Source organism: Etheostoma spectabile, chromosome 8 (assembly GCF_008692095.1).
Source record: "Etheostoma spectabile isolate EspeVRDwgs_2016 chromosome 8, UIUC_Espe_1.0, whole genome shotgun sequence".
In the NCBI taxonomy this organism is placed as follows: Eukaryota; Metazoa; Chordata; class Actinopteri; order Perciformes; family Percidae; genus Etheostoma; species Etheostoma spectabile.
Window position 1 is genome coordinate 14,854,804 of NC_045740.1, and position 13,247 is coordinate 14,868,050.

Below are 13,247 nucleotides of genomic sequence, written 5' to 3' on the forward strand. Positions count from 1 at the left end.
GGGGTTCCTGGTACAGAGAGGTGGGGAGCAGAGCCGATCAGATCCATGGAGGGATAAACCTACGCAGGAACCATGTCTGTATGACTGGCTTCACTGAAAGGGATTTAAGGAAGGCAGCAGGGAGAGGGAGACAGAATCTCACATAGACACACACACACACACACACGCACACACAGACACACACAAAGTGAGAGACTGAGAGTTGTCATTGATGTCTGTTGGTTGCAGACGCCAGCTGGTTCAGTCCTGTTGCCATGACCTTAGTCATTATCCTGTAATCTAGAGAGGCGTGAGAAACACGGCCCCTACCTTGCCGGAGCTTTGACTCTGTTTGGAAATATGTTGTGCAACAGTATTTACCATTTCATTCACAATAAATCAGATTTCACTTTCTTGTAGTGCTGAAACGATTAGTCAATTGACAAGTAAAGAAACTCAAGTATTTTAAAGGTCCCATGGCATGCCATATTCACTTTATGAGGTTTTTTAACATTAATGTGAGTTCCCCCAGCCTTCCTATGGTCCCCCAGTGGCTAGAAATGGTGATAGGTGTAAACCGGGTCCTGGGGGCTCTGCCTTTGAGAAAATGAAAGCTCAGATGGGCCAGATGGAATCTTGCCCATTGCCCATATCTTTGGCTTTTTTGACTGTTTGTTGGACAAAACCAGCAATGTGAAGAGTACAGTGATTTTACATCACTTTCAAACCCCTTCATCTCATTTATGTAGTGGTTTGACAGTCTGCTACAGGGTAACAGCTGATATTCACCAAATAAAACACAGATTTGAGGAATCAGATGTAATGCTACTAGCGAGAGACAACAGTCTTTCAGTATTTAGTATTAAATCTTTACTCAAGATCTACTTACTAGCCTGGATCATTCAACCACATATCACGGTCTTCATTAGGTCAAGCGGGCCACGTATTATTATGATCATCTTTGAACAGAGACGGGAGACTCCACCCAATGTACATACAACCACCTGTTATCACATGTGATGACACATGACTGATCTAAATGACAGATGAGCAAACTTTATACTGATAAAGACTGAGGCGTGGTTGAAAAGCCAAGAAACAGCTGATAAGTGATTCTTTATTCATCTATTTCAATTAGGTCAAACTATCGTTTCCAGGGTCCAGAATGAACTTTAACAATCAAAAAACAATTGTTTCATACCGTTGATCGATAATGTGATAAGAGCATGTACACCATGTAGATATAGGGAAAATAATCAAAAGAAAATCGCCAATAACATGGATGGTTCCATACACAAAACAGGCTGTGGTTATCTATCAACTATTAGTCAAAATAATTCGTAATTTCTGCATTTTTTTAATAATTTCATATGAATGAGATTTATTGACCACAAATTCCAAAAAGAAGTGTAAAACTAGCGTTAATAACTTGGAATGAAGTAGGCTAAGAAGATGTTATACAGAATTGGGTGATAATTTATACATTATGCTTCATGACAGGCAAAACAGACAGGGGACAACAGAAAGGTTAAAGGTCCCATGACATGGTGTTCTTTGGATGCTTTTATATAGACCTGTGTTCCCCTAATACTGTCTCTGAAGTCTCTAAAAAAATTCAGCCTTGGTGCAGAGTTACAGCCACTAGAGCCAGTCCCACAATGAGCTTTCCTTAAAATTAGTACCATATCTGAGTCTGTAGCTTTTGAGGAGGAGAGAGGGGGGGCAAGGTGGAGGCTGGGGGTGTGGCCTTGACCAACTGCCACTTTGCTCGTTTGAAAGCCATCATGTCTCTCTCTCGTGGGTGGGCCAATTTCTCTGGGTGGGCAAAGCAGAGAAAGGGGAGGTAACCTTGCGCCTTATGACCTCCATAAGGGACAAGATTCCAGATTGGCCCATCTGAGCTTTCATTTTCTCAAAGTCACCCAGGGCTCAGTTTACACCTTACACCATTTCTAGCCACCAGGGGACCATGGGCAGGCTGGGGGAACACATATTAATGTTAAAAAATGCCATGGGCACTTTAAGTGAATGCATCAAATGACCAGAGCAGCTTGCTTCTGATTATTTAATAAAAAGTTTTTTAAGGAGTATTCTCATTCTTATCCGCTCATACTGAATGACGAAGGGGTTTGCAGTTTTGCAGAGGTGATGCTTTTGGCAGAAACCTGTAATTGGTTGTGCAGTGATTTGAGCACTGCATGACTGGCAGCGTAAGCACAATGATAGTATCTCAAAGCCGTGACAAAGAGGCTTATCTCAAAGAAGCTTACGATAATGTCAGGAGTGTGGCTTTGCAAGACTTAAACTCTTTAAGGCCCTGTGTTACACTGACTGTAGATACCATCAAGACCACTGGAGTAGTTTTTGTGCTATAATTATTTTTTTAGTAAATGTCTTTGTTAAACCTTTAAAATGTTTTGCTGAGCAGGTGTACTCTTTGTCAGCAAAGTGCAAGTTCACGTTTTTTTTTCCCCAGTCTTTTATACTGCCCAGCATGAACATGGTCATGGTTTAACAGACATTTCCATTCATCTTTAAAATACAGCAGCCGATACCTAACTCTTTCTCAGTGCATAGTAAGATAACCTTGAATTACTGTTTCCTCACAAGGAACCAATAGGAAGATTTAGAAACTCACTGAGGAGTCATAGCAGCAACTATTCTTGTTTCCCTGGAAAGATGCCGACGGATGTGAGCATAGTGACAAATTAGGCTTTTTTCATTTCTCAAATTTTGATGTGACTGAATGGAGCTAAATATAGATGTTGTGTACAAAGAAGGCTGCATTCGAGAGAATCCACATGAATGGCTGCTTCGAGGTTATTTTCTCACACAGAAAGGACATCTTCATGCACAAGGGTCCCTGGAAACAGTTTTTTCCCATCTTGATGGAAAATATTTGTGAACCTCCTAATAAAACCGATGGATAATATTAGAGGTGTAAGAACATAGGGTTGGTTTGTGCTCGCCGTCCAACGCTCTTTGTCCTCAGATGAAAAAGAGGCTTTGTTTTGCCGTGGAGCCGTGGCTAAACCAAAGAACCAACAGTTCCCTGGCAGACAAATAAAGGCTGGAGGAGAAAGCTCTGTCAACAATAGCTTTTCTGTTGTTTTCATTGGTCGAAGGTGCTAGCCAGTTTCTGTGTTTCTTTCGAAACAGCAGGAAAGTTAAAGATTACTTCTTGTAAATGTCAGCCCAAGGACAGCGTTTATATCCAACGTTGTCTTCACAGGCTGTATTCCATACTTAACGACGTTCCCTCCGGATATTTGCTTCCAACACCTGCTTCTCTGCTAGTCTCACTTCAGTAACATAAACCAGAGATTAAATGAAGTGTTTTCTTTAACATGCTTTTGTCATTCAGCAGACTTTAGATTATGAGGGTAAATTAGTAACTTCCAGGGGTGTTAGAGGTAAATAATTTCCCCTTTCTGTTCTGGCTTCATTTCACACATCTCAAAGCTTTATATTGTATTGCATGTTTTTGGAAGTCCTTGGCAGAAACACAGTTAGAATTTCCAATTTCTTTTTTTTTTTAACAAATCAAATGTGACTTCATAGAGCTTGAAGGTGTTCACCTGCTGCATAACTGGAATGTCATGGAACACAACTCAGATGTTTTGGAACATTAATAAATCACCCGGGGTTATCCAAATTGAATTTCAATATTAAGTTCACTATTCGATTCAATGCCACAATAAGAGCCACTGGGTGGCAGAAGGGTACTTAACAACAACAGTTTGAGTTCATCAGCGATTACACGGTTTAATTGAATACGCCATGCCCGCACGCTTTACTGTTGTTTACATTACTCACTCACGTGGAAGGCAAAAATGTTCAACAACAACCGCTCCGGGAAGTGGGTCATCTCCAACTCTGGAGTCAGGAAAAGAGCTGCTGCTGCAGGCTACAGGTAAGCTAACGTTAACCTGTGTCCTTACCTGCATGCTACCAGCCGGTAAGCTACGTCATGTGCGTTGTTGTCTTTTTCTTCACAAGTTAGCGGGGGTGGAGAAAGGAAAAAAAATACTGGGGGAATCGCAGAGCTTGCTTTTGATTTTGATAGTCGAAATCGAAAGCTCATTTCGATTGTTTTGTTTAAAATCGTGACCCAACTAGAAATCCCAGCTGTGTATTGTCGCTATTATATCTTGGTTGGGGTTCGGCTTGTTGGAATAGTTTCTCCCCACTTTGGTATGCATGAAGCCAAAAGACTAAACACCCCCTGCAGGAATGTTAACTTTTGAGTGGAGTGAATATTTTATATTATTTATGTTTGTTCGTCTCTGAAGGTGAGAGAAAGTAGAAGTTGCTGGAGGATGAGGGCGTTCTTTTGTAGTGAGTGACTTTGGAAATAAGATGAGTACATCAAATCTAGGAAGCTTCCCAAGAGATAGCATCTGCTGAGACAGCTTTCTCTCTCTCTCTCACTCACTCACTCACTCACTCACTCACTCACTCTTGATATGACTAGCTGATTTTGGTCAGTCATGTTCCTTCTTTTTCACCCGTTTGTCTCTTGCTGAACCTTCACCTCTCAACCTCCACTCTATTTTTAAGTTATTTGTCTGTTTCTCTCTGAGGCAGTTGGAGAGTTGTTCTTTCACGTTTGTGACTTGAGGCGTAGACCAGTGCTGAGCTTTAATGCAAATCCATCAACAACAAAAAACATGTTGTAAAACACTTCTGTAGTACGCAATGCTTTATTCACCAGAGTTAACTGTAAACGTTACAAAGAAAAGTTATGTGCCATTTGAAACCATCATCCTGGTGTTATGGGAACTTTTGACGGACATTGTTTATAATGTTTTGTCATTGTATAGCCTAAATGATAACTGGAAAAAAAAATAGTCAACAGATTATTTCATAATGAAGCCCTAATACAGTTAAACCTCCTTAAAAATATGTTGATTAGAAATTAGGAAAAAGTGCTAAATAATCAGTGATTTTTTTTATCTTGACTCAGAGTTGATCTTGCTCGTTAGGTCTATTATGGCACAAATATAAAGTCTCAACTTCTCTATAAACCCGCATTTATCCTGCCGCCGTATGAGTGCATAAACAATGTTTTCCTACACAAAATCAACATTGATGCTCTGCCAAAGGCACAGTGTGTTTGTGTGTTTTTGTGTGGTGGAGGGGAGGAAAGGGTGGGCAGACACTGTTGCTAAGATTGCAAATGTGGGGTGATATTGGTTTGTTTTTCAGATCATTGAGAATAAGATTTTCTAGTAATATTAATGTTTAACTAGTAGGAAAGTTTTGAATTTAAAACTGAGCTGCAGTCACCAAGGTGGGATGTCAGGGGAAGGGAGAGAGCAGTGAGTCAGTGCTTATCCCTGACTCACTCCATTCATACTGAAACCCCACAGGGACTCAGCATCACTGCTGGCTAATGATTCATCAACGTGTGTGTGTGTGTGTGTGTGTGTGTGTGTGTGTGTGTGTGTGTGTGTGTGTGTGTGTGTGTGTGTGTGTGTGTGTGTGTGTGTGTGTGTGTGTGTGTGTGTGTGTGTGTGTGTGTGTGTGTGTGTGTGTGTGTGTGTGTGTGTGTGTGTGTGTGTGTGTGTGTGTGTGTGTGTGTGTGTGTGTGTGTGTGTGTGTGTGTGTGTGTGTCAACAGTTCATAAAACTGAACAAACTCGAGTAATAGCGCAAAATGCTCTCCAATCACTGAAAGTTAACTTCACAGCTGACATAAAAAGTTACATTTATTTCATAAATCTTTTTCACAAGGTCAAACTTCTGCATAATATCTCTCTTATTAAACCACATGTAATGGAACAAATCATCTTGAAGTGCCAGCATCTGTGACCTGTCATTCAGCTATACTTTTTGAAGTTTTCTTAATTTCTCGCTGAAATGTAATTTTAGCAAGAGAGTTAGTATTCCTCAGGTAATATTATTAACAAACATCTATGTGACATTTACATGACATACTGTACGTACAGTGGTGAGAATTGCACATTATTCTGTACAGGCTGTATTTGAGTACAAATTCTATAGTGACAAACAACCAGCATGCTGACAAGCTGCATAGGGATCGGACAACAACTATGAATCACAATAAAAGTGCAAAGCAGGAAAGCAAAGTCTTTTTTGTCCCCTGTCCCATTTTCCAAGTCCACTTGGACACCACTAATCTCTCCAGAGTAGGTGGGGTAATTATTGAGCTGTTTTCGTCACATTGTGGAGGGTTGTGTCAATGACTTTTCGTCTCAGGCAATTCATTAATTTCTTTGCTGATTAGCTGCTATTTTTAAGCTGAGTGCTGCAAGTGGTGTGGTACTTAAAGTCAGGGCTGGGCAATATATTGATGTTGTATCAATATCACAATATCAGACTAGATATGCTCTTAGATTTTGGATATATCATAATATCTGAATATGGTAAGTGTTGTCTTTACCTGGTACAGGCTGTACCAGGCTTACAGGCTGCATTACAGTAAAGTGATGTGATTTTCTGAACTAACCAGACTCTTCTAGCTGTTCTATTATTTATCCTTACCCACTAAGTCATTAAATCCTTTATGGTGAATATTTATCAAAAATCCCATTGTGTAAATAACATTTAGTTAAAGCACCAATAGTCAACCATACAATATTGTCGCTATATCGACATTGAGTTATTTAGTCAAGAATATCGCGATATTTGATATTCTCCATATCGCCCAGCCCTATTTACAGTATTGTCTGGTTAGTTAGTCTGTGTCTCAGTTTATTTGTGGATAATGTAGATTGCCGTCAGTTTAATCTCTGTTGAAGTGGAAACGTACAGATACATTATAAAAGCATTAGAGGACCTGCCGTGGGTGCGTACGTGGGTGCGTGTGTCTGTGTGTGTGTCTGTGTGCCATACAACCTTTTGAGGTTAGTCTAAAAATGGAGGTCTTGAATATTTAACCTTGCCCAGAGGCTGCAGTGTCAATACACAGACTCTCAGAGAGTACAAGACAGATCTGTCATGCTGATATGTGGTTTATCATGATGCTCCGTGGGAATATGAAGCGTAGACAAAAGAGGAGGCCAGACTGCGCGTCAAAAGTTCAGCCTGTGTGTTCTTTTCCTTTTTCATGAACAACTAAATGAACAAAGTAACTAGACAAATAGACACTTGCATCCAAAACGCTAATCAGAAAACAATTAAGAGCCCTACGGCCTTATACGAGAATGCATTATTAAAAAGACACACAAAAAAGGATTTATGTGTATGTAAACAGTTTTGAAATGACAACTTCATGACTATGTCTCCTTTAAGCTTCCATCCATCCATCCATCTTCGTCCGCTTATCCGGTATAGGGTTAAGGGGGCAGCAGCTCCAGCAGGGGACCCCAAACTTCCCTTTCCCGAGCCACAATACACCAGCTCCGACTGGGGGATCCCGAGGCGTTCCCAGGCCAGGTTGGAGATATAATCTAATATAAAATCCCCACTGATGACTTTGCTTCTCATCCCATCTCTAAGGGAGACACCAGCCACCCTCCTGACAAAACCCATTTCGGCCGCTTGTATTCTGGATCTTGTTGTTTCGGTCATGACCCAGCCTTCATGACCATATGTGAGGGTAGAAATGAAAACGGACCGGTTGATCGAGATCTTTGCTTTCCGGCTCAGCTCTCTTGTCGTCACAACGGTGCCAAACTTGATCACTGATATAGTAATCCTGTTGTGATATTCATAAAGTCATACAAACTTTTCTTGTTCTGAATACACTTGCCCTCCTCACTCATCTCTCTTTTCTTTGTCATAATCAATGTGTAGTAGTGCGTAGTTCAAAAGCTGAGTGGCTTCGTTCTCTCCTTTTTTTTTTTTTTTTTTTTTTTATAAAAAAAATTATAGACCACTTTAAATATTAGTGAAAGCCAAATTTCCGTGACAAATTGTTCTTTGTTTAAATGTCACGCTGAACGTCCATACTAAGAGAGGTCATTATAAAAAATGAGATTTGTGTACACGACATTTCTCTGATAGAGTGGGAACAGCTGCAATTGATTACCTGCACATAGAGGGAGAAAGCAGAGTACTTTATCAAGTTTTTTTTTTTTTTTTTTTACATTTGGGAGAACATTAACCATTGACTGCTTCCTCTAAATCTTTTATTTAAAGTTCTAATATTATGCTTTTTGTCTTTTTCCTTTTTTTAGTGTGTTCTATATCTTTTTTGTGCATGTAATAGGTTTACAAAGTAAAAAAGCCCAAAGTCTAACCAAAGGGAATTACTATCTTCAAAAGAAAACTCTGTTCACAAACTGCTCCAAACAGATCTTTTTGTAGTCCAGCCTTTACTTGCGTTGCTAATGTGCGTCACTTTGTAACACATGTTATAATCATAGACAGTTAAAGAAATGAACCAACAGAGCCCGTTGCTCTGGACAGAGACCAATGAAGGATATTAGGAGCACTTTTCCGGTGATAGCTGAGCGTTACTGCGCAGCCTCCAACTGAGCTTGAAGACATAGATTTGACATGAATAACCTGTCTGAAAGTTGTAAGTCTTCTGGTAGCTGTGCCAGGAGAAATCTGAATCCTTCCGAATCTTGCAGAGACGGAGAGCGAAGGTATATTTTAGGAGATAACATAGGTGCAGGCTAATTACTGCTAATTAAAATGCTAGTTAACATTAGTGATTAAACCTAAACAGCTAAAGTAAGTCAAAACTGCCTGTAATTTACGGTAATTCCTCTACTATACGACAATAAGTCGTGTGGTTATGACACAATCGTTAGCTTATTTTTACAAAAACGCCTGCTACGGAGCCATAATGTGAGATACAAGGTAATGAAGCCTTATATACATTGTTGTTTCGTTAGAAATAAACAACGGACAAATAGTCTATAAATGCTTCAGATGTGAAGTTATTTGCTGTCAAAGTGGCGCCAAAATGAATGTCAGTCAATGGAATGCTAATGCTAACGGCTAAATGGCGTCATAAGAGCTACGCGTTGTGAAGAGAGGCTTACCCTCTTGGTTATAATGCTCGACTAGCTGCTAGCATGGCACTCCCTCATACTCTGTAACTGACTAGCTTGTGGTGCTGACCTAGGTACTACTCATGTGCAACTCTGAAACAGAAGGGAGATGCCTCATTCTGGAGCTAAAACAGGGAGCAGAGGGAAACCAGCTGTTTATGAAAGTCATGAAGGAGGAGCGGTGGTGCGCGGTGTAGCAGAAACCCTGTTGTGCATCTGCCCTATTTCTGATACCATGGCGGCAGACATTTTACATTGAGGAAACACTGACATTACTGGCTTTTTAAAACTGCAAACTACAGAAAAATGCAAAAATGTTGAGACTCCAAATGGAACCACGCTTGCTGCACTTGTTGAATTGCTCTACATGACAAGCCCACACATCTCTACAATGTAGGACCTGCCCGTCTCGCTCTCCTTTACATGATTGTTGTCTGTGGACCAAAGGAAAAGCTTGGGATCGGAAAGTGCGGAGGGGGTCCATCTGTGTTCAACACTGAGCAAAGGAGGACCGACACAAAGGGGGGGATTGAAGGGAAGAGAAACAACAAGATGGTTGATACAATGTTGTGGCTCTTAAAGTCTGGCTGGCCGTGGGAGACAGTAACACTTCTGTCAGTGTAAGGAGTGGCTGCCAAAGGACAAGCGACCAAAACATTAGCAATGCAGCTGAGAGAGAGATAGAGATCATGTGAGGAACACAGGGGAGGTCGGAGACGCAGAGGACAAGGGAAGATGTTGACGTGACACTGGTTGGGACTGTGTCAAGCAATGGACTGAGAGGAGAGCATGAAGAGAAAAGCTTAAATATCTGAAACTGTGAAAGAGAGAGCCTCACCATGTCTTTATCAAGCTGCTTTGCTGTGGTCTTTTTCAGTGACTTTTTATTGAGATTCTCCTAAATGTAAAGTTTGACAGGGAAGAGATAACAGCGTTGGGAGAGACAGCAGTGGAAAGTTGGGAGACACTGTAGTAGAATGACATTCACAAGAGATTGAAATCTGAGGAAAAGGAGCTAAATCAAGAGTTCCCAGCGACTACAAGTGAGATTTCAGAGAGATACACTCTCCAATCATCCAGCAAAAAGGTCCTTCTGTTGTGAGAGGATGGGTACCTGCTGCAGCCGCCACCCCACACAGGAGGCTGGTCACACACTGGTTCACATCAAACGCCACATTTCCTGGCCAGTGACGGCCAAGGTGGTCACCAACCTTGATGATCATGAGTTCTCCACGTGGGATCTGACATGTGACACAAGGTAAGCCTGCCATAAATGACTACAGTAGTAGTCAAAAGATTGAACACACTTTCCCATCCACTTAAATGAGAAAGTGTTGGGTTGGCTTCCGAAACCCAGTGTTAATATGGCACTGGTGCCTAAACAACAACGACCGGTATCTATCGGACCGAGTAGCATCGCTGTTTGTGACGCTAGTCAACACTACAATTGACAGCAGGTAACGTTAGCCTACCGTTAGCTAGTAGCTGGAGTAAACACCGTTAAAATGCTGACAGCTAATGTTAAACGGTGTAAAGTGTAATTGTATTTCCCTGTAGAAGATTCCAACACCGGGACGTAACAGTGTGCAGCTGCCGTAGTGGGAAAAACAACACAGATGGTGTGTTCACCTGAAACTGGTAGCCTAGGCCTCATGGTGCATTCAAAGTTATTGTAAAATACCTTTTTCCCATCTGGTGGTGTTTTTTTGTCATTTAAGAGCAATTTTCTGGTGATATACTGTAAATCATTGTTTTAAGTTATTGTTATTACATTATTAATAAATCGACTGTTGTTTTGTGCTCTTCTTAGGCACTAGTACCGTTTTAGCACCGGCATTGGAAAAAAAACAAAACAATACCCAACCCTACTTGTGACTGGTACTGTACTTAACACGGCTGAGCATTGACAAACCGCGGTGGAGGCGTAGTGTTGGTTTCATTCCCATGCAGAGGTTTGAGGGGTTTCTGTACTGTGTCTGAGGAGCATGAAGTGCTTGTTAGCTTATTTGTTTCCGTGAGAAACACAGCTCCCTTCGGTACAGTACATCGCTCTGCTGGCACATCATAAAGCAACTTGTGTGTGGCGCAGTTTGTCAGCTTTATGGGATTGTAACGGGACATCAGAGATATAAAAGTAGACACACACTGTGTAAGTTGTGGGTGTGTAAGTGTACACAACTGAACACACACAGTTTTTACTGTAAATAATATAACACCCACACACACACCACCACACACACCCACACCCCACACACACACACACACACACACACACACACACACACACACACACTGATCCCCAGCTTCACAAGAGCTATATGACAGCTTTACCGGCACGCTCAGCACTTTCCTCAGCCTCACTCAGCTGGTCACGCCATAAAGAAGGTGGATTGCCTCCTGCTCTGGGGCAGGGCAAGGGTGAGGAAACAGGGGTGACAGCGGAGGACATATTGTACAAGACATTATAGACTGTTATTACATTAATCTCCCATTCTCTTGCGGAACACTGTTGTGACTTTATTGTTAAATCCGGACATGACCCGTCATCAGATTGGCTCATACCTAAAGTATGTGCTACAGCTTTCATGCTTGGATGTTTAAAAAGAAGCTTTTATTAAAAGTAGATGTTGTTTGCTCTATAATGTGAGAAATACATATAGGCCAGATGGAAGCTTAGAAACTTAATATCCCATGTGCCCCCAGAAAAAAATTTGAATGTCAAAACCCGTGTGAGGATTTGCCTCAAACCCAAGTACAACTATTTTACATTTGAAGAGCTGAACTTGGTAAATATTTGTGCTATGCTGAGAAGCTAAATATGCCAGCCAACTTGATGACCTAACTCAAGTGCAAGGTATATTTACTCTTAATTTGAAGACTAGGGTGGCTGGAAATAAATGTGTAGTAGAGAACTACTGCTTTGCAGAAAACACGTTTTCTTTTTTCCCAGATACGAAAGATAGATTAATGTACATTATCTCTAAGAAAAACATATGGGTCATTATTCAAATAATCTTGCATTGCCAGATCGCCACAGGGCTGTGTCAGCGATGGAGTAGGGTCTGGCTACACCGCCTATCCATTGAACAAAAAAAATGTTCTGGCTCGTTCGTATTTCTTTGAACCAATCGCAACCATCCAAATGTGAAACTAACAGTTGATATCGAGGGTTGAGGTCAGAAAATGATGATGGAGACTATAAAGAGGACGAGTCCAAAGATTTCTGATCATTTGCAGCTTCATTCAAACAGTGAACAAACTTTCATGACAAAGAGAGCCGCCTGTGTACACACGGACGTCTATACAAGGGGCCAATGAACACCAGCGTAACTGCGTTTTTATATTTCTTCTTGTCCTGCACGTCAGTTTATCTATTTCTGTGAGGCAGTGTTACCTTCAAAACCACTCCTTATTCGTGAGACACTTGTAATAGTTTTACACATTCCGATCTATTTCTGCAAACTAGTGTCCCCTTCACGCTGACCCTGCCATGGAAGCTCCCTGAGAATAGTTAGATACATTTGAACACCTGCATGCGTAAATACCAACCTATCAACAGTTATTCCTCGGTTAAAATTTGATTCCATCTATCCACCCCGACCACTGACTTTCTCCTTTGTTCCCGTCATAATTACTACGGCCGCAAGAGGGCTTTGTCACTTAAATGTAAAAATAGGTTGTTTTGTAGTCCCCCAATTGTAGTCTCTAAGCCTAAGGCAAGCTCATCAGAGGTTTTTAACAAAGCTCCGTTCAGAGCCACAGACCCCATTATGCAACGGTTTTCTCAGGCTGAGAGGTTCTCCCTGTGACTAGTTAACTCTTTTTTTAGGTGTAAAATTAGTGAAATAGTCATTTAAATACTATAAGATGCAAACGTTATTTGACAACACCACAAAATACTGCCTCAAACATCATAGAGTTGCATCTTTTTTTACACCGTCCATACAAATTGAACATTGTCAAATTCATAAACTTTATTGAGTTATCTTGTACAGCTATGTGCTGTATTGTAAAGGGTCCCTGTTGTTTTACCCAGCCTCTGTTTATTTTGAAGTATCAGTGAATCTATAGTACCCTAAAATACAGAAAGACACAAAAGATGATGGCCAGGTGATACAAGAATACTCAATCATTGCTGTGATATTATAAGGTATAAACACACACAAACCCCAATTTACATTGTAGACTTTCAGCTAACAGACCTATCCACAGAAACACAGTCAGCACCCCTTGATAATATACAAGGACTAATGCTTAAATATATATATATATATATATATATATATATATATATATATAT

The 13,247-nt window shown here is 40.8% G+C and overlaps 1 protein-coding gene and 1 long non-coding RNA gene across 4 annotated transcripts in view; one reads left to right on the forward strand and one right to left on the reverse strand.

Moving 5' to 3' along the window:
• The window catches only part of LOC116693602 (pleckstrin homology domain-containing family A member 7), a 140,853-nt gene that overhangs the window by 8,512 nt on the left and 119,094 nt on the right, over positions 1–13,247 (forward strand). Inside the window, exon 1 of one of the 3 annotated variants that reach the window (XM_032522655.1) lies at positions 9,646–10,205. The exons of the other annotated variants lie outside the window; for them this stretch is intronic. Within the exon in view, the coding sequence (XP_032378546.1) occupies positions 10,054–10,205 (152 nt within the window). The 5' untranslated portion in view covers positions 9,646–10,053. Of the gene's footprint in view, positions 1–9,645; positions 10,206–13,247 lie in introns of those variants that run through there. 3 annotated transcript variants of the gene reach the window in all.
• Positions 7,486–13,247, reverse strand: part of LOC116693624 (uncharacterized) — a 20,072-nt gene continuing 14,310 nt past the window's right edge. Inside the window, exon 4 of the long non-coding RNA XR_004332962.1 lies at positions 7,486–7,619. This is a non-coding gene — a long non-coding RNA (uncharacterized LOC116693624). The remainder of the gene's footprint in view (positions 7,620–13,247) is intronic.